The sequence below is a fragment of the Myotis daubentonii genome, chromosome 4 (genome assembly GCF_963259705.1).
Source record: "Myotis daubentonii chromosome 4, mMyoDau2.1, whole genome shotgun sequence".
NCBI classification, from domain to species: Eukaryota; Metazoa; Chordata; class Mammalia; order Chiroptera; family Vespertilionidae; genus Myotis; species Myotis daubentonii.
The window spans coordinates 15,051,363-15,072,474 of record NC_081843.1 but is presented as its reverse complement, the minus strand read 5'-3'; the positions used below and the strand labels follow the sequence as shown (position 1 = coordinate 15,072,474).

Sequence of the window (21,112 nt, the reverse complement as noted above, 5' to 3'; positions counted from 1 at the left end):
TAACATTATCGAAGCTGAAGTATTAACAGGATCTGCAGAGGGAGAGATTGTTCTGATTTCAAGAATTGATTTGTCCCCATCTGGCACTGGCCTTCCATTTAAATTGATTCAATGACAGTTCCCCGTGATGCCAGCATTTGTGATGACTATTAATAAATCACAAGGACAAACTCTAGACAGAGTAGGCATGTTCCTACCTGAACCCTTTTTCACACATGTTCAGTTTTATGTTGCTTTCTCTCGAGTTCGAAGAGCATGTGACATTAAAGTTAAAGTTCTAAATACTTCAGCACAAGGGAAATTAGTCAAGCACTCTGAAAGTGTTTTCACTCTTAATGTGGTGTACAGGGAGATATTAGAATAAGTTTAATCACTTTATCAGTCATTGTTTGCATCACTGTTGTTTTTTAAAAAATATATTTTATTGATTTTTTTACAGAGAGGAAGGGAGAGGGATAGAGAGAAGCATTGATGAGAGATAAACATCAATCAGCTGCCTCCTGCACACCTCCCACTGGGGATGTGCTTGCAACCAAGGTACATGCCCTTGACTGGAATTGAACCTGGGACCTTTCAGTCTGCAGGCCGACGCTCTATCCACTGAGCCAAACTGGTTAGGGCCACTGTTGTTTTTATATCATGTTTTTGTTGTTTTCATAGCATGTTTTTGTCATTTTTATATCATGCCTCTGTTGTTGTTATATCCTTTTGTTACTGTTTATTTATTAATGCATTTATATATTATTTTCATATACATTTTACTAATTTCCTTTCATCTCTCACACTTCTATTATAGAGAAAGGGCAAATAGCAATATTAACATATTTTCCCTAATTAATTTCCTTTTAATGTGCACGAATTTTGTGCACTGGGCTACTGGTATATATATATATATATATAAATGCCTCTTGTAGAAACCCAAAGTACACCCCACTTCGTCTCTAGGGGTGTACTTTAGGTTTCCCCCCGAGGCTTCATTTCCTGAGTTTGCAAACTATTCTCTTGAATAGTTTTTCCTTTTTCCATACTCCCAATTTGGGGCTTTTGTCATTATTAGCTTGGGGGTAGTGAACTTTGCCACAAGGTATTCCATTGGTGGGTCCAGCTCATGGAAGCAGTATGTGAGGTGCCCGGATTCAAGGAGGCAGCGTACACCAGCTCTTGGGCCCTGTCAGCTCCTGCAGAAAACGGTGGGTCCCCCAGTTCTAGTGCCTGAGGTGAGTCTATCCTTCCGAAGGCAGGTTAACAGGAATGCGTAGCAGTATCAGCTACAACTCCTCCAATTCAAAACGGCTGTCATGAAATAACTACCACGTGCTGGGTATTGTTGAAGGTGCCAGGCAGCCTCTCACCCCAAGGATCAAGATCCCCGAGTGTGAGCCCAAGGTTGACGGGCAAGTGAGTGGCATCTGGTGACACACGTTGGCCTGGCCGAGCAGTTCGGCTTCTTTCAACTCTGCTCCGAGACTGGCAGGATCTCAGGCTCAAAAGGAAAATGTGCTTGAATTAACAGGAGACATTCTGTAAAGGCGGGAAAAATTTAGGGGTGTCTGTAACGTTTTTTGCCCTGCTTTGTTTGTATATCACATTGTTGCCTGGCCGCTTCACCTGGAGCTAAAAGAAAATTATTTCCCGGGATAGAGAACCCGATTCTGCTTTTCTGCAACCGTGAAAGCCGCGCGCTGGATGGGCTTTCGCCTCAGGCCCTGGGGCTGGGGCTGGGCCCTGGGGTCCCGTGGGAGCCCGCTGGCTGAGGGCTGAGGGGATTTTCCCCAGGTGCGGTCGCAAGGCCGAGTGCGGCAGCGCCAGTGCCAGCGACACAGGAAGCCCGCGGTCACAGAGAAGCAGCAGGGTCTCTGGACCTCGGGGCCATCGCCTTCCAACTTGGGGAGACAAAATGGCGGCCATGCCCAGGGCCGAAACTACAAACGGGTTCCGGGCTACGGTAGAACCACAACTCCCAGAATGCTCTCGGTCGAACTCGGAGTCCGTGGAACGTTCAGCGTCGCTCGATGTGGGCACTAGCCCCTGTGTTCTTCTCCCCTTCGTAATACGTTGGCCCTCCCTAGCCCGTCATCGCACTGGCCAACGGGACTCGTAGTTCTTCGGCTACATAATTGAACAGCCCTCGGGCCTAAGAAACTACACTTCCGGGTGGGTTTCGGCGCCTGCGCACAAGGCCGCGGTGCGTACTACGGCACCCGGCGGGTACTGCGACGCCCGCGGCTGCGTGCTGACGCACTTAGTCGTGCTGACGTGCAGCGCGGCCCAGGCGGGGTGCGAGTGGCGCAGTCGGAGCCCGCTGCGGCCCTTGAGGAAGCGAGGAGGCGTCAGTGTCGAGTGAGGCGGGTGAACCGGCGAGGCGGCGGCTTCAAGCTCCTAGAGACTAAGGAACTCGAGCAGCAGTAGCACCTCTTCCCCTAGGAAGCGGCGGGCGGCGGCGGCGGCGGCGGCGGCGGGTGAGAGGGTGAGGGAGCGCGCGAGCCGGGTGGGGGAGGGGCGGCGGACCCGGCTCGAGGCCAAAGCGCGCGGAGAACGGTCTAGGCCGCCGCGCGCACGCGCGCTCGCCTCCCCTAGCTCGCGCGGACGCCCTCGCTCGCCTGCCTCCCCTCCCCCTTCCCGCGGTTTCTGTCGCGCGCGGGTTTTCACCCTATTCCCCCTCCCCCATGGCAACGGCGCGCGCCGCCGATTGCATTCAAGCGCGGGCGCGCTCTCGGCGAGAAGGGGGGAGCGCGCGAGCGCGCGGCTCGGCTGATCGGCTGATCGTCTCCCCCACGCGTGCGGCCGAGGAGGTTCCTTGTGTAGCTGCCCTTTCTTGCCTGGGAGGAGGTGGCGGCGACCAGGGCCTGCCCCGGGATCATTTCCCCGCTCCACTCGGGCTTCCCCATCCTTCCTGGGCCTGTGGTCGGCTAGGAGCCTCCCAGACTTTGGGGCGCCACGCATCCCCCTCCCCCCTCCTCCCCTCCCCCGTCTCTCGAGTCCGAAAATAAGCCTTGGCTTCTCAGTCAGTGCAGAGAAAGCCTTGAACTACAAGCCGCGGAGGTTTAGATCGTTCGGACTCGTTACTGTTCGCCCTGAAAGTATTAGGAAGAGAAAAGGCCCAAACCTTTAAAAAAAATACTCAACCTGGGTATGTAAAGGCAGACGATGTGCTTTTACAAAATTTAGGGTTTTTTTCATCGTCTCCCCAAAAGTTGTGTTAAAGTTAGGGAGGAGGCTGGCTGTTGGAGGAAGAAAACGCTGGACTCTTCCAGGCATTATTTGGCACATAACGCTTCTGAGCCTTGGTCTCCAGTCACGCTTATCTTAAGATATCTTTTGGATCAAAAATTCGAAGAGAGTCTGTTTCGCCTTCCATCTTCAGTGTGTAGGCTTAGGTCTCGGAGCTAATATTTTAGGCTTTCTGGGTTTCATAGTGACAACTCGGCTATACAGTGCCCTAGTGCTGTGCTTGCTTTGCGTACATACGTCCATATTCCGTAACGTTCCCCCCTCCATCCTGTTTGCGCCTTTCGTTTATTGGATACCTTAATATTGGATTTCAGGATTGCCTTTTATCTTATTAGTTCAGCATCGTGATAATTTCCAAATAGAAAAAATTCTCTTTTGCATTCCTTTGCAGCTTTTATTTTCTGCCTTTAGCTTGGGTAACTTTTGCATTTATAATCCTTCAAAAGTCCATGGACCCCAGTTTAAGAATCCCTATTTTATAAAGTCATCCGGTTTTGGTGATGTGTGTGTTAATGTGCCCCTGGTCGGTCCTTCCTTTTAATGTTTTGGATGCTGTGGTTTGTTTTTTTTCCTTTTCCTTTTTTTGGCTCATTCTCTACAAGTTCTCCAGTTCGTTGTGACTTAATACCCTTTGCTTAGCAGCTACTGGTTTAATCTCCCTAGGGAGTGGGAGGATTATTGTGTGAGGTGGTATGGAAGTGTGGGTGAATGGTTAAACTGAAGAATTAATTGCAGGTCAGAAGCTTTCTGCAAGGGAAAAATTAGGTGGGGTGTAGAGAGGCAAAGAAGGACCTAGGTTTAGAGTGGGGGGGATTGGTATTGGAAAAAGTGAAAGTGAGGTTTGGAAGGTAGAGAAACTGATTTCTTGTGCTATAGTTTTTCATTTCTTTGTCATTATCACTTGCCTTTCCTAGACTTAGCCTCATCTGTCATTCCCTTTACCTGGTATGGTTACCTTTTTTGTTTTCAATTTCTTCTTGAGTCTGCTACTGAGATGGGCAGGGACCCAGCCTTAGAATTGGGAGGCGGGGGGGAAAGGGAGAAGGGGGTTCCCAAGCTGTTCTAGAGTTTGGGCTATCTCCCTTCCATTCAACATCTCGCCATACCTCTCTTTTTTTTTTAATTGCTTTAATACATTTTCCCAAGCATTTGTATGATACTTCTTTATTCTGGGATTTTAAAAAACATAGCCTTCCCTTTTATTTAATTCAGTCTCTTTTCCCTCTTTCACTAATCTATCCACTTTCTTCCTTGGGTAGCTTTCCTAACACATTTATGTTTTGTGAAATTATCTTGGCCAGGATAAGTTGGAGAAAGAAATAGAGTATATATAATATGAGAAAGGAATAGACTATGTGTAGCCAAGAAATCTAACAAGAAAAACTGGGGCTTGAGGGCTCGTTAGAGTCATGTTGAGGTTGGGACTAGTTGAGAGGATAGGACCTGGTGGGAGGCATGGGATAGCAATGTGAGAGGGATAAGGCAGGGCTGGAAGAGAAAAACTAGGAAGTGAGATACAGGAGACTGGTAGGGAAAGCCGGCGGTTTGACATAGTGATAGTGAATTATAAGACAAGAGAGAAGGTATGGGAACAGTTGAAACAGAGGAGGCTGGTTTGATGTATTTAGAGCATTGAACTGGAAACAGGTAATATTAACAGGTGTTAGGGAGACTTGGATGAGCTGCAAATCGTGAGAAATCCTATAGCAAGGAAATTGAGGGAATAAGGTATCGGGGTATTTAAGTGGAGGTATAAATATTTGGGACCGAGGAAATGGCCCCGGGAAGTAAAGTACGAAGATTGTTTCCAAGGTTTATGAGTTTCTGACATGCGTGATGGCCTTTAGTCTGGGTTTGAGGCTGCACAGGATACTTTTGATTTCTCTTAATCAGTTGGTCTACCTGTTTAGATATCTAGGGGCTGTTTCGTCCATTTTGTGTTCATAACAAGCTAGTCTGAAATCCTTAGGTCAGTTCTCGGAAGTCTTTGAACTTGAGCTGTAGGCCCTTGAGTGTTTGTTGTGCCAGTTTGGAGGCCTCCGTCAGTAACCAGAGGTTAGGAGTTAGAGTAGTTGGTGGAGACACCATTTGTGTGTATTGGGGCCAAAAGAGAATAAAGGGACAGTATGGAGATATTTGAAAGGATCTTTGTTTGCTTAGGGTAGAAAAAAGAAGAAAATCTAGGTGCAAGTAGGAACGGCTCTTGCACATTGAAGGAAAATGCTGTAAGAGCTGGGCTGTGAGTTGGTGGAAAGAAAGCATTGTGGGAAGGAAGGTTTTGTTAGGAGACTAGGAAGATTATGCAGCTAAAGGTTGTTTAGCGTGTATGTACATGTTGTAATAGGGATGAAGGAGAGCAGGGATTTGGGTGGTGGTAAGTGGTTAGCTTGGGGCCAGGGGCCTGACCCGTGTTTCCCCGCTCCCCCTCAGGAGCGGTGGTGCCCCACTCCCCCGGGCACGGGGCCATGTACAACGGGATCGGGCTGCCGACGCCCCGGGGCAGCGGCACCAACGGCTACGTCCAGCGCAACCTGTCCCTGGTTCGGGGCCGTCGGGGTGAGCGGCCTGACTACAAGGGAGAGGAGGAACTGCGGCGCCTGGAGGCTGCCCTGGTGAAGCGGCCTAATCCTGACATCCTGGACCACGAGCGCAAGCGGCGAGTGGAGCTGCGATGCCTCGAGCTGGAGGAGATGATGGAAGAGCAGGGGTGAGGGGAGGGCTGGGGAGAGCCAAGCACTGAATGAGTACAGAGCTGGGGGATTTAGGTGGGGTGTAGGTAGCTTAGGAGTTGTTGAAAGAGGCCTGGAGGGGAGTTGTAGGAGGGGTGGAGGTAGCACCTTGAAAGGAGTTAAGGGACAGTTCAGAGTGGGAGATGAGGAAACTGTCTAGGACATCTAAGGGAGCCCGATTTAGACAGAGGCACATGGGGAAAGGGGGCCATTGAGGGGGGAAAATGTGCTTTAAGGGAGAGGTGGGAATGCAGAAAACAGGCAAGAGAAGATCTAGATAAGTTGACCAGTGTTGTTATTGATAGAGAAGAGGAAGATAAATGTATTTAAGGATTTAGGCCTTGGAAAGTAGCAAAGACAGGAAAACAGGAACTGGAATACCTGGCTGGATAAGAGAGGATCATGGGTTGGATAAGAAGTGAAATTTTGGGAAAGGAGCACATTCAGGGAGAAAACCTTTTAGAGCAGTGGTTTTCAAACGTCAGCAGTGGCGCCCCTTTTATACAATGCACCTTATTTTGTAATCCTAGGAAATGAAAGACCTGTTCTTGTTGAAGTTGGGGAGGAGCACCTGAAACTCTGCCTGTTTAACTTTATTCTCTTGGCCTGAGTGTAGCATGTTTAAAATCCACTGTTCTAGAGGGTATAGTAAGTGGAAGGAAGATGACAGGGAGAAGATCAGAAGGACTTTAGAAAAGGGTGCTTTGGGTGACAGTGAGTGAAAAGTTCTATGTGTGCATGGAGAGGGAAGGGACCCTGTTGGGAATGAGGAAACTGTAAACCTGGGACTGGGGAAAGTGTCTAATCAAGCTTTAACCCTGAAGGGATTTGTTCTCCAGGTACGAGGAACAGCAAATTCAGGAAAAAGTGGCGACCTTTCGACTCATGTTGCTGGAGAAGGATGTGAACCCTGGGGGCAAGGAGGAGACCCCAGGGCAAAGACCAGCGTGAGTGTTTAATTCTCCTTTGATTTCCTCTGGACTATATACTGCTCCTTCTGTCCTCTCTTCTTACGTTGTACTTTCTGTTTTGTCTTCCTTTTCCTAATCCTGTTTGGCTCCTGCCTATAATTCTGTAAAAATGATTGTGTCCTTCACACCTTTGCTATTTTTTCCCTATAGGGTAACTGAGACTCACCAGTTGGCAGAATTGAATGAGAAAAAGAATGAGCGACTCCGTGCTGCCTTTGGCATCAGTGATTCCTATGTGGATGGGAGCTCTTTTGATCCTCAGCGTCGTGCTCGAGAAGCCAAACAACCAGTTCCCGAGCCTCCTAAACCTTACAGGTACATAAGTCCAAGAAACCAGTGGTCAGCTTCTCTCCCTAATTCTATGTACTCTGCTTTATTTATTTATGTATGTATGTATGTATATAGACTGTTTCTTCCCAAACTCTTTGGATTTTGTTCTTTTGAAGTTGAAATATCTTGAGAAAATTTGTCTTAACACCCATCCTTCCTTTTCGTTTCTCCCCAGCCTTGTTCGGGAGTCCAGTAGTTCTCGTTCACCAACCCCAAAGCAAAAGAAGAAGAAAAAGAAGAAAGATAGAGGACGGTAAGTTAGTTGGAAAGTTACTGTAGTAAGCAAGAGGATTAGTTCTGTCATGCTTGCATTTTTTTTCTCCCCAATCAACCTGTATATGTGTACCTCTGTCTATAGAGAATTCTTGCTTTTAGAAAGCAGGAGAGAGTTATCTCAGGGAAGAGGGAGTTACCATTCAGATTTCAGCTGGGAGAAGGAATGTATATGCTTCTTTAGTGGAAAGGGTTGATTCTGTAGCTTTATCAATTAAGAACTGGCCAACAGCATTTTGGATTTCTGAGATTTTCACTTTGATGTTTGTTGATATAAGGAGGAGGTACTTAGGCTTTTTATTTTAATAAGTCCTGGGCTTAGGTCTGGGACGTTAATGCTGTTGGGGTTGTTCGGTGCTTTAGAAGCCTTTAGTGGCGGGGAGGGTGGGGGGTGTTATAAGTGGGAGAGCTAGGGAAGGAGCCAAGCAGAATGACCTTGTTTCTGAACTCATCTTTAGCAGGTCAGAGAGTAGCTCTCCTCGACGAGAGAGGAAGAAGAGCTCTAAGAAGAAGAAGCACAGGTATGAGGTGGGAGTACATGGAATGATTTGAGAGGCTTAATGAGTCCAGTTATAGTTATTGGTTTATGTTTTATTCCCCCCCCCCCCCCCATCAGGTCAGAGTCTGAATCCAAGAAACGGAAGCACAGGTAAGAGCTCTTTGGGGCACAGGGGACATAGTGGCACACAGAGCAGTGAGCCATTGCTTGATGGCCTTGCTTGCTTTCTATGGGGCTTTTTTCTTGAAATAAAGCTCGATTCCTTGATTTTTCAATAACTCCCTAATTCTTTCCATTTCATTTTTTAAATGTGATTATTACTTTTAATAATTTTAATTTAATTTCTAGGTCTCCCACTCCAAAGAGCAAACGTAAATCTAAGGACAAGAAGCGGAAGCGGTGAGTGAATTGGAGGAGAATTTGCTTAGCAAGTAGATGAATGCCGCCTAAGGGGTTAGGGTAGAATATGTCATGTACCTGACTGATAAAGGGTTGAGGGATGGCCCTAGCCGCCTTGGCTCAGTGGATAGAGAGTCGGCCTGCAGACTGAGGGGTCCCAGGTTCGATTCCGGCCAAGGGCACATGCCTGGGTTGTGGGCTCAATCTCCAGTGGGGTGCGTGCAGGAGGCAGGCAATCAATGATTCTCTCTCATCATTGATGTTTCTATCTCTCTCCTTCTCCCTTCCTCTCTGAAACCAATAAAGAAATATATTTAAAAAAAGAAAAGGGTTGAGGGAGGAATGAGGGGAAACCAATACAGGTGTGACAGTACCTGAGTTATGGGTGGTGGTCTTCCTTCAGGTCTCGAAGTACAACACCAGCCCCCAAGAGCCGCCGGGCCCACCATTCAACTTCTGCTGACTCTGCCTCCTCTTCTGATACTTCCCGCAGTCGGTAAGGGGTGGTCCAGGAGGAAGGGAGGGAGAGGGACTTGTGGGTTAATTAATTTAATATTTATTGAGCGCCCACGGTGTGCTAGGCGCTGCACAGACCATTCGGAAGACACGGTCCCTGCCCTCTAGGAGCTGACAGGCTAAAGCAACAGGATGGACAGACATATACATTTCCCCTTCTCTTTTTTTTTTTTCTTTTTTTTTTTGGTTTATATTTGTTTTGTTTATTTTGTTATTTTTTTGTTTTGTTCTGATGTATATGGACTGCCAGAATAGGGGGGGTGGTGGTTTGTTCGTGGTGTCTGGGGGAGGAAGGAATCCTTGCCCTGGCTTCCTTAATCGGGGAAGGCTTCCTGAAGGAGGTGGGCTCAGAGGTGAGTTGTGAATGAAGTGGGTAGGGAATGGCTGGGTGGAGGGTTTTGGGAGGTTTGTGGGAGGTGAACAAAGGGGTAGAGGGAGAACATTTTTGGGATCGTGTTGGGAAGAGGAGGACCAACAAAGTGAATTGGACTTGAACTTCAGTGAGTGATTTGAATCTTATGATTAAGAGAAGGTTTACTTGGAAGAGGGTTGTGTACAGTCAGGAAAGGTGGATGGGAGCTGGGGAGGGGGTTTTCTGTACTCCCCTGAACTGATTTTCTTTCTCTCCCCAATCCTCAATTACCTCCCTCAGGTCTCGAAGTGCTGCAACAAAAACCCATACAACTGCCTTGACAGGGCAAAGTCTTTCCCCTGCTTCAGGGCGTAGAGGGGAGGGAGATGCACCTTCCAGAGAACCAGGTACCAACAACACAGGGCATCCAAGCAGCCCAGAACCCTCTACAAAACAGCCTAGTAGCCCTTATGAAGACAAAGACAAGGAGGAGGTATGTGCATGAGTTAATGGATGTTTGTGGGGTTATAAGGATATGGACTTAGGATAGGTGTTTGCATGAAGAAAAGTAAGAGCTTATTGAGATAAATGAATTTGGGGTTGTTTTTTTAAATATGTTTTTGAATTTAGAGAAAGGAAGGGAGAGAGAGAAAGAAATATAATGAAAGAGAGACATCAATTGGCTGCTTCTCCTGCATGCCCTCTTTTGGGGATTGAGCCTGTAACCCGGGCATGTGCCCTGACCAGGACCTCTTGGTTCATAGGTATAAGCTCAACCATTAAGCCACACTGGCTGGGTGAATTCAGTTGGTTTTTCTTTTTCCCCTGTATTTCTGTCTTGTTATCAGGTTTTCTTTTATATTTGCAAATCCTTTAGAATTGTGGTTTTCAAACTTCACTTAATGTAGTTTTTGCATTATCATCCTGTTTATATATGTATATAGAACTCTAAAGTTTCCTCATACTTGGTATTACTACTTAGATTCCTCTAATATTTTCTCTCATTAAATGCTGGTTGTGGCTAACTAAAATGTTTGAACCCACTACTGGGTTGCTACCTGCAATCTGAAAACACTCTTCTGGAGTGTTTATTTTTCAGCACCTGTGCTTTTATACTTGCTATTCTAATGCAAGCCCTAATGTTTTCTTGCTTCAACTATTATATTTTAATTGCTGTTTTGCTAAATTCTTAGCTCTCCTATCCATTTTCCATGTTCTCTGTCTTTTCCTGTGCTCCATCCCAGTGTTTTTTATTTATATAAGTCCTCAAATCTTTGCCTTTTTTCTTTTACTTAATAGTTATTTTTTAAGGATAAAGTCAGATTCCACCACTTTAGTGAACTGCTTTATTTTTCCACTTAAAAATACTTTTTTCTATGTTCACAACATTTTATAATGGCTCTTTTCTGTAAAATGTACTGTGTTTGCATCCTGTCTCTATATTATATGACCCTTGAGGTCACAGATTGTCCATATCTTCATGTTTTCCCCCAATGTTTTTTATGTTAAATAGCCTCTTGTTATTGAATAAATGTGATGGCTTGTCATGGGAAAAAGGACCAGTTTGGTATAATGGGGCATGCAGAAAAATTCCTTTGGAAAGGGTGTTGGAATCTTACGGGTGATAAGAAGTTTTAGTGCTTACATATCCCTATTCCTGCTTTTTTTCCCCCCCCCACCCTTAGAAATCTACAGTTCGACCTAGCCCCTCTCCGGAAAGGAGCAGCACAGGCCCAGAACCATCTGTTCCCACTCTGCTCCTTGCTGAGCAACATGGCAGCTCCCCACAACCCATTGCAAAAACCCCCATAAGTCAGGAGCCAATGAACCCCCCATCTGAGGCTTCCCCAACCCGGGGTCGATTACCACCTAAGTCTCCTGAGAAACCTCCCCAATCATCTTCAGAGAGCTCCCCACCATCCCCTCAACCTACCAAAGTTTCTCGGCATGCCAGCTCTTCCCCTGAAAGCCCTAAACCCACACCAGCTCCAGGGTCCCACCGAGAGATTTCTTCTTCTCCCGCATCGAAGAGTCGCTCACATGGCAGAGGAAAGCGGGATAAGTCACATTCTCCTACTCCTCGTAGGATGGGGAGGTCCCCTAGCCCTACCACCACGAAGAGGGGGCGATCGCGGTCTCGAACCCCTACTAAGCGAGGTCATTCTCGATCCCGGTCCCCTCAGTGGCATAGGTCCCGGTCTGTACAGAGATGGGGGCGATCTAGAAGTCCCCAGCGACGTGGCCGATCTAGGTCTCCTCAGCGACCAGGCTGGTCCAGGAGCAGAAATACCCAGAGAAGAGGCAGATCTAGATCAGCAAGGCGAGGAAGGTCACACTCCAGATCCCCAGCTGCTAGGGGCAGATCTCGCTCTAGAACACCAGCCAGACGGGGCAGATCTCGCTCTAGAACACCCACGAGGCGTAGATCACGATCCAGAACACCAAATAGGCGTAGATCTCGGTCTAGAACACCAGCCAGGAGGGGCAGATCTCGGTCTAGAACACCGGCTAGGCGCAGATCTAGGACCCATTCAGTACGACGGAGGTCTCGTAGCAGGTCGCCAGCCAGGAGAAGCGGCAGGTCTCGCTCTAGAACCCCAGCCAGGCGTGGCAGGTCTTCCTCTAGGACCCCAGCCAGGCGTGCCAGGTCTCGCTCTAGAACCTCAGCCAGGCGAGGAAAATCTCGGTCTAGGACACCAGCAAGACGAGGGAGATCTAGGTCTAGGACTCCAGCAAGACGAAGATCCCGTAGTAGAAGTCTAGTTAGACGGGGAAGATCTCATTCTAGAACACCACAAAGGAGAGGCAGGTCTGGCTCATCATCAGAGCGGAAGAATAAATCCAGAACATCACAGAGAAGGAGCAGGTCCAACTCAAGCCCAGAAATGAAAAAATTCCATCTTTCTTCAAGGCGGAGCAGGTCTCTCTCCTCTCCACGATCCAAAGCAAAATCTCGCTTGTCTTTGAGACGAAGCCTTTCTGGATCCTCTCCGTGTCCTAAACAAAAGTCTCAGACACCACCTAGGCGTAGCCGCTCTGGATCCTCCCAATCTAAAGCTAAATCTCAAACACCACCACCAAGACGAAGTCATTCTGGTTCATCTCAACCTGAAGGGAAATCTGGAACACCACCAAGGCAAGGATCTGTAACAAGTCCTCAGGCAAATGAACAGTCTGCAACACCACAAAGACAGAGCTGTTCTGAAACATCACCTGACCCTGAGGTGAAGTCTAGGACCCCTTTGAGACAAAGCTGCTCTGTGTCCTCGCCTTCTGCAGTGAAATCGAGCACATCTCCAAGACGGAGCCGGTCTGGGTCGTCATCTCCACAACCCAAAGTAAAGGCAGTAAAATCACCAATCCAGAGCCGTTCTGGTTCATCTTCTCCAAGTCCTGGTAGGGTGACAGCTAATACACCACCAAGGCAAGACAGATCAGAGTCTCCTCGCTCCAAGGTGGAATCTGTATTGTTACAAAGACACAGCCATTCTAGGTCCTCCTCACCAGATACCAAAGTGAAACCTGGAACACCACCAAGACAGAGTCACTCAGGGTCTACTTCACCAAGCCCCAAAGTACAGCCTCAAACTTCACCAGGCTACAATCTTTCTGGATCAAAGTCACCAGGTTCCCAAGAGATGTCTAAAGATTCATCAGCACAAAGTTGTTCTGGGTCTTTCTCACTCTGTTCAGGACTAAAGTCTAGCACACCACCAGGAGAGAGCTATTTTGGCACTTCATCTCTGCAGCAAGAAGGACAATCTCTCACTTCACTAGATTCTAGATCTGACACTTCAAGTCCAGAAAGGAGACAGAATCACTATGACACACTATCTCTGAAGAGCAAATCTCAAACACCACCTAAGGGTGGTCAATCCAGGCCCTCTTCTCCTGTCACTGAGCCTGCACCCAGATCTCCAACAACACAAGATAGAAGCAAATTGTCAATGAGCCCTAGGCTGAAATCTGGACTGTCTCCTGAACAGAACAGATCCCAATCTGACTCTTCCCCATATCCTCCAGTGGACTGTAAATCTCTTCTGGGGCAGAGTAGATTGGAGCCTTCTCCTGAATCAAAAAAGCAAACAGACTTACTCCTTCAGGAGGATATTACTGCATCATCTATACTAAGTGACAAATTGAGTCCTCCTCCATTACAGAATAGACCTGAGCCCTCACCAGTACTCAAAGATACACCTAGAACCTCTTCAAAGGAAAGAGGTGGTGTTGGGTCATCTCCAGATACAAAAGACCAAAGTAGTCCATCAGCTAAACCAAGCCAAGTTGAGGAGTTAATGGAGGTAGCTGACAAATCTGAAGTGTCCTCAAACCAGGTCTTGTCCCATGTTTCTCCAGAACTCAAAGAAATGGCTGGAAGTAACTGTGAATCATCTTCTGAAAAAGAAGAAAGGACTGCTGTGTCTTTGACTCTTGACCAAGGCCAGTTGTTGCAGGCTTCTTTGGAAGCAGAACACCCTGCAGTGGCATCAACTTGGAGTGGGCCACATTATTCTCCAGAACATAAAGAACTGTCTAACACCTCTCCCAGGGAGAATAACTATGAGTCACCTTTAGAATTTAGAAACTCAGGCCCTGTTGCAGAAATAAATACTGAGTTTTCTGCTGAGGTTAAAGGTTTGAATGAACCTTTTCCTAGTCAGTTGGAGACAGATCCATCTCTAGACATGAAAGAACAATTGAGGTCCTCCAGACGCAGCAGTTCTGAGTTATCCCCAGATGCAGTGGGAAAAGCAGGAATGTCCTCAAATCAGACTCTCTCTTCGCCAGTACTTGATGCTATACCTAGAACACCCTCAAGGGAAAGAAGTAGTTCTGCATCTTCTCCTGAACTGAAAGATGATTTACCCAGAACCCCCTCAAGGAGAAGCAGGTCTGGGTCTTCCCCAGGACTTAGAGATGGGTCTGGGACTCCCTCAAGGCACAGCTTGTCTGGATCCTCTCCTGGAATGAAAGACATACCCAGAACACCATCCAGGGGGAGAAGTGAATGTGATTCTTCTCCAGAAACAAAAGCTTTGCCTCAGACTCCTGGGCCAAGGAGTCGTTCTCCATCATCCCCAGAACTCAAGTGTATTACCCCCCAGAGAGAAAGAAGTGGGTCAGAATCATCAGTTGAACAAAAGACTTTGGGTAGGTCTCCTCTTGGGCAGAGAAGTCGATCTGGATCTTCTCAAGAACTTGATGAGAAACCCAGTGCATCCACTCAGGAAAGAAGTGATTCAGACTCTTCTCCAGATGCTAAAGTTAAAACACGAATGTCACTTAGACAAAGGAGTCGTTCTGGATCATCTCCAGAGGTTGATAGCAAATCCCGACCTTCTCCTCAGCTTAGTAGGTCTGGCTCATCCCCTGAAGTTAAAGATAAGCCAAGAGCAGCATCTAGGGCACAGAGTGGTTCTGATTCCTCTCCTGAACCCAAGGCTCCTGCCCCTCGGGCCCTTCCCAGACGAAGCAGATCAGGTTCATCAAGCAAAGGTAGAGGTCCTTCTGAAGGAAGCAGCAGTTCTGAGTCTTCTCCAGAACACCCTCCCAAATCCAGAATGGCTAGAAGAAGCTCTAGGTCATCACCACAGCCCAAGACTAAGTCTCGCACCCCACCTCGTCGTCACAGCTCTCGATCATCGGAGAGGGCTAGGAAGACCAGACTCTCCCGTAGAAGTCGTTCTGCATCTTCCTCACCAGAGACACGTTCTAGAACTCCCCCACGACGCCGACGAAGTCCTTCAGTGTCCTCCCCAGAGCCAGCTGAAAAGTCAAGATCTTCACGCCGGCGGCGTTCAGCTTCATCCCCCCGCACTAAGACAACTTCAAGGAGAGGTCGTTCTCCTTCACCAAAGCCTCGTGGGCTCCAGAGGTCCCGTTCCCGGTCAAGGAGGGAGAAAACCAGAACAACCCGACGTCGAGATAGGTCTGGATCTTCTCAATCAACCTCTCGAAGAAGACAGCGGAGCCGTTCAAGGTCTCGGGTTACTCGTAGGCGCAGAGGAGGCTCTGGTTACCACTCAAGGTCTCCTGCCCGGCAAGAGAGTTCACGAACCTCTCGACGTCGAAGAGGTCGCTCTCGGACACCCCCAACCAGTCGGAAGCGTTCCCGCTCACGCACATCACCAGCCCCATGGAAGCGTTCCAGGTCTCCCGCTCATCGGCGATCCAGGTCCAGAACACCCCTGGTCAGCCGACGTAGGTCCAGGTCACGTACTTCACCAGTCAGTCGGAGAAGATCAAGATCTAGGACATCAGTGACACGAAGAAGATCTCGCTCAAGAGCATCCCCAGTGAGTCGAAGGCGATCCAGGTCCAGAACACCACCAGTAACCCGCCGGCGTTCAAGATCCAGAACACCAGCTCGCCGGCGTTCCCGTTCTAGAACACCACCAGTGACTCGCAGAAGATCTAGATCTAGGACTCCACCAGTAATGAGGAGGCGATCTCGAAGCAGAACCTCTCCTATCACTCGCAGAAGATCCAGATCCAGAACATCACCAGTCACCCGCAGGAGATCTCGCTCTCGCACCAGTCCAATAACTCGAAGGAGGTCCCGCTCTCGAACCTCTCCAGTGACACGCCGCAGATCTAGGTCTCGAACACCTCCAGCTATTCGGCGTCGCTCTAGGTCTCGAACCCCACTTTTGCCACGCAAACGCTCTCGAAGTCGTTCATCACTTGTCCGCCGTCGTTCTAGATCTCGTACTCCACGAATGACTCGGGGCAAACGGTCCTTAACAAGATCTCCTCCAGCCATCCGTAGACGATCTGTATCTGGAAGTAGTTCCGATCGTTCACGTTCTGCTACTCCTCCTGCAACAAGGAATCATTCTGGTTCTCGGACACCTCCAGTGGCACTCAATAGCTCCAGAATGAGTTGCTTCAGTCGTCCTAGCATGTCACCAACTCCTCTTGACCGCTGTAGATCTCCTGGAATGCTTGAACCCCTTGGCAGCTCTAGAACACCCATGTCTGTCCTGCAGCAAGCTGGTGGCTCCATGATGGATGGTCCAGGTCCCCGAATTCCTGATCACCCTAGAACATCTGTGCCAGAAAATCATGCTCAGTCTAGAATTGCACTTGCCCTGACAGCCATCAGTCTTGGCACTGCTCGGCCGCCTCCATCCATGTCTGCTGCAGGCCTTGCTGCAAGAATGTCCCAGGTTCCTGCTCCAGTGCCTCTCATGAGTCTCAGAACAGCCCCAGCTGCCAGCCTTGCCAGTAGGATTCCTGCAGCCTCTGCAGCAGCCATGAACCTGGCCAGTGCCAGGACACCTGCCATACCAACAGCAGTGAACCTGGCTGACTCGAGAACACCAGCTGCAGCAGCAGCCATGAACTTGACCAGCCCCAGAACAGCAGTCACACCATCTGCTGTGAACCTTGCTGACCCGCGTACCCCTGCAGCTCCAGCTGTGAACCTACCAGGAGCCAGAACCCCAGCGGCATTGGCAGCATTGAGTCTCTCAGGCTCTGGCACACCCCCAAACGCTGCAAACTATCCATCCAGCTCCAGAACACCCCAGGCACCAACCCCTGCAAACCTGGTGGGTCCTAGATCTACACATGCCACAGCTCCTGTGAATATTGCCAGCTCAAGAACCCCGCCATCCTTGGCCCCTGCAAGCCTCACCAGTGCTAGAATGGCTCCAGCTTTGTCTGGTGCAAACCTCACCAGCCCCAGGGTGCCCCTCTCTGCCTATGAGCGCATTAGTGGCAGAACCTCACCACCGCTCCTTGACCGAGCCAGGTCTAGAACCCCACCGGGAGGCCCAGGCTCCAGAACCCCACCAGCTGCCCCAAGCCAGTCTAGAATGACCTCTGAGCGGGTTCCCTCTCCAGTTTCTAGAATGGTTCAGGCTCCTCCCTCACAGTCTGTTCTCCCTCCAGCTCAGGATCGGCCTAGGTCCCCTGTGCCATCTGCTCTTTCTGACCAATCCCGATCTTTGCTTGCCTCAACGACCCCTGTAGCAGGATCTCAGTCCCTCTCTTCTGGGTCGGTGGCAAAGACCACATCCTCTGCTGGTGACCACAATGGCATGCTCTCTGTCCCTGACCCTGGGGGGGCCCACCCTGAGGGGGGGGAACCACCTGCCTCTACGGGGGCCCTGCAGCCAGCAAAGGAGCGGCGGAGTTCCTCCTCCTCCTCCTCATCTAGTTCCTCCTCGTCATCGTCGTCATCCTCCTCCTCCTCCTCCTCCTCTGGCTCCAGTTCTAGTGACTCGGAGGGCTCTAGCCTTCCCCTTCAACCCGAGGTGGCACTGAAGAGGTAAGGGGACTTGGCTTTTAGAACTTTTCCAAGGGGAAGGTTTTGTAAAGGATGGGTCGGGATGGGGAAGGGAACGCCCTATCCAGAGGGTTCCTGGCTTGTTTAGGTGTAAGCTGGGAATAGAGAGAATGTGGGGTGGGGGTGTTGGAGGGTGGAATGGGACAGAAAAATCTCCAAAGGTTAATTCTCTAGAGGATAATGATAAGTTTTCCATCTCTACAGAGGACAGAACTAGAGGAAATGGACTTAATTTTACAGCAGGAGGGATGGCAGTTAGACCTCAAGAGGAACTCCCTGGGCTGGAAGGATCTTCAGAGGTCATCCCATCCCTCTTCCTGCCTCCAGGCAGGACGGCTCCTCCCCCAGCCAGCGCACACACACACAGGAGCCTACCCAAGCTGGCTCTCCAAGGAAGGAGACCACCCAGCTTTGCACCCACACCTGAGCCCAGGGGCTGTATTCCTTCATCAGGGACATTCTTGACGTTTAACCTTGATCCCTTGTGCTGCAGACCCCCAGCCTATTGCTTATGTTAGCAGAGGTTGGGTCAGCTTGGGGCCACTGCTCTCCAGAGAATATGCTCACTGGGTCACTGGCTCTCTGGCTTTGGCTGGGAGAGTTCCCAGGACCTTTCTCAAGCCCCCCTCCCCCACTGCCCTTCCTCCCGGTCTTGGAAGGTAGGGTTGGGGTTGGGGCAGCTGGTCTCTCCTTGTGACATTGTACTCTTCCTACAGGGTCCCTACTCCTCCCCCAGCCCCAAAAGAGACTGAACGAGAGGGACGACCTCAGGAACCAACCCCAGCCAAGAGGAAGAGGCGTGATAGCAGCTCCAGTTCCAGCTCTTCCTCCTCCTCTTCCTCATCTTCCTCCTCTTCCTCTTCCTCCTCTTCTTCCTCCTCCTCTTCTTCCTCCTCCTCCTCCTCCTCTTCCTCTTCTACATCCTCTCCTTCCCCTGCTAAGCCTGACCCTCAGGCCTTGCCCAAACCTGCAAGTCCCAAGAAGCCACCCCCTGGCGAGCGGAGGTGAGTGCTACCTTGCTTGAGATGGTAGGGGAGGGATGTGACCCTGTAAGTGTGAGACCCCTGCTGGGTGTCTCATATGGACTCTGGTGTCTGGTGGTATGGGAGGAGTAAAAATCTCTTCTCCCCACATAACTCTTGTGCCTTGTTCTGACAAGGGCTGCGCCATCCAAGTGGGTGCCCCAGCCAAAATTGGGGAGTCCTAGGTTCCTTCTCTTTGCCCCTGACATGCAGCCTGGTCCCTGGTCCCAGGGATTCTAGCTTTTTAAGTCTCCCCATTGCTATTGCCAGGGCTCTGGTCTGGCCACCGTCATCTTCTCCTGACTCTGTCCACAGCCTCTTCCCTGTCTCCCTGCCTCCACGCCATTCTCTTCCACTTGTAGCCAGAGGGATCTTTCTAAAACGCACATCTGGTTACTTCCCTCCACTCCACAAATCCTTCTGGGACGCCCTGTGGCCTGCAGGATAAAGCCCCATCTCTGCGGGAATGGCGTGTGAGGCTCTCCACCAACTGGCCTTGCCTGCCCTGTGTTCTCCTCTCCTGCCCGCCCCCACACATGCCCTCTGCTCCAGCCACTCCCAGCGCCTTGCAGTCTAAGGAGAACCCCATGCCTTTGGACATGCTGTTCCTTCTGCCTGGAATTCCCTTGTCCGCCTGGTGAACTCCTCGTTCTGCAAGACTCCGCTCAAACAGCACCTTCGAGAAGACTACCCTGCCCCTTCCCTTCATCTCCCTCCCCTGAGTCCCCAGATCTACCCATGTCAGTCCCTGTGGGGCTGCTTCCCACACATGAGGCTGAGCGTGCCTCTTGGCCTTCCTTCACCACCAGACTGAGCCCCTCCAAGGGCAGGGACTGTCTTTACCTTTGTGTCCCCCACCGTCCCATCCCCATGCCCTGCCCACTGGGGCACTCGGTGGATGGTATGCGGGCGGATGGGTGAGTGAGCAGACAAAGGTGGGTCTGAGGCTGGCCCTGTGTGGTATGAGGTTTGGTGGTCAAGACCTGGGGGGTGGTCCTGAGTGCTGGCTGGTGGGTTTGGAAGAACGTGGCACTATGTGGACCTTCTCTGCTCTTTAGGTCCCGCAGCCCCCGGAAGCCAATAGACTCCCTCCGGGACTCCCGGTCCCTTAGCTATTCGCCTGCCGAGCGCCAACACCCCTCGCCCCAGCCCTCACCACAGGACCAACAGAGGTAGGGCCACTAGTGTGTTCTTGCCAGTAGCCAGCCCGATTTGGTCAACATCTGCAAAGAAACAGTTTTCAGGCTTAAAAGATGCAAGAGATTGGGGTGTGTATGTGACCTGATGTCGTGTGTTTCAGGAGCAGCAGCAGTGAGCATGGTTCCCGGAGAGGTCAGCGTGGGGACAGCCGCTCCCCAGGCCACAAGCGCAGGAGGGAGACACCTAGCCCCCGCCCAGTGCGGCACCGCTCCTCCAGGTGTGTTTCATCGTGCTCCAGGACTGAGCCTTTTCCCTGAGAGCTCTGACTGCCTGAGACCTCTGCATTGATGGCATTCTTCTCTGTTGCAGGTCTCCATGAGTGTTTTCTTGGGGGAATCCCACCACACCCCAAGTTCTGGAGCCACAGGGAGTGCCCCCTTTCTCCCCAACAGCTGTGTGTGTGTGGGGGTGCTTGTCCCCTCCGAACCCTGGCAGCATTTTGAGGGGGTTCCCTTCTTTCTCTACCCCCCTTTTTTTTCTTTGTTCCTGTGAAATGTTAATCTGTGAGTTTTTCTGGTTCACATGTTTTGGGGGGTTGGGGGTGGGTGGGAGTAAGAATGGGAGTTGCTGGAGGAGGAAACAGAGTTCAGGATTCCTGCAGTCTTGAGTCAAAAGGGGCCTGGGTGGCACTGTCCCCCCTTTACTCCTGAGTTCAGGGAAGAGGGGGAGGTGATGATTTGGGACTTGGGAACTTGTATGTGATGGAAAGGGGCAGGAGTTAAAATTAGTTGGCCCTTACTGCCCCCCAGTGAGATTGTGGCCCCTTCCCCCCAACTTTTCTTCACATTTCTTAAAGGCATTTTGGTTTTTTAAAATCTGTACAGCAAGAGCAACTTTTTCTGTCAAATAAAAATGAGAAATGCAGGAATTGGGTCTACAGACTGTTTATTAGAGGGTGGAGAAGGGCAGGGAGGAGTGCTGCCCCTTCTAGTGACTGACTACAGGGTTCCACACACACAGACCCCTCTGAAGCCACACACTGGTTCTGGCTTACACTTTTGCTTCTGGTCTCTGAGCAGGAAAGAGGTACCTGCCTGGAAGCCAGTGTGCAGAGGTGGAGGGGGAAGCAGCAAAGGGGACTATTGATTGGGAATGAACAAAGCCTCAAACCTTTTGCCCCTAGGCAGGAGCAGGCTGAAAAAAACTAGCCTGGGGCCCTGGGTTTCTCCCAGCTCTCTCCCCATGGCCTTTCAGGGACAGGCTGGGCTGGGGGTGGATTGATGAGCACAGAGAACCTGTGGTCCAGCAGGCCAGCCTGGCAAGCAAGAGGAGAGGCTGGAGAGGAGTCTCACAAGGA

General features: G+C 50.1%; 1 protein-coding gene across 13 annotated transcripts; it reads left to right on the top strand.

Annotated features, from left to right (window-relative positions):
• Positions 1 to 2,244: 2,244 nt before the first annotated feature.
• Positions 2,245 to 20,683, top strand: SRRM2 (serine/arginine repetitive matrix 2). 13 transcript variants are annotated; one of them, XM_059692815.1, is made up of 15 exons: positions 2,247 to 2,459; positions 5,662 to 5,938; positions 6,800 to 6,907; positions 7,082 to 7,246; positions 7,437 to 7,514; positions 7,993 to 8,055; positions 8,151 to 8,183; positions 8,382 to 8,432; positions 8,836 to 8,928; positions 9,601 to 9,793; positions 10,986 to 17,575; positions 18,310 to 18,597; positions 18,931 to 19,550; positions 19,674 to 19,787; positions 19,916 to 20,008. In XM_059692815.1, exons 2-13 carry the CDS (start codon positions 5,697 to 5,699, stop codon positions 19,061 to 19,063), a joined length of 8,037 nt encoding a protein of 2,678 aa, XP_059548798.1. In that variant the 5' UTR covers positions 2,247 to 2,459; positions 5,662 to 5,696; the 3' UTR covers positions 19,064 to 19,550; positions 19,674 to 19,787; positions 19,916 to 20,008. The 13 variants fall into 13 exon arrangements, with proteins under 13 accessions (XP_059548805.1, XP_059548798.1, XP_059548799.1 ...); XM_059692813.1 differs by lacking the exon at positions 18,931 to 19,550 and adding an exon at positions 20,125 to 20,683 and having other exon boundaries at positions 2,248 to 2,459; positions 7,996 to 8,055; positions 19,916 to 20,032; XM_059692810.1 differs by lacking the exon at positions 18,931 to 19,550 and adding an exon at positions 20,125 to 20,683 and having other exon boundaries at positions 2,248 to 2,459; positions 19,916 to 20,032.
• The last annotated feature ends 429 nt before the right edge of the window (positions 20,684 to 21,112 follow it).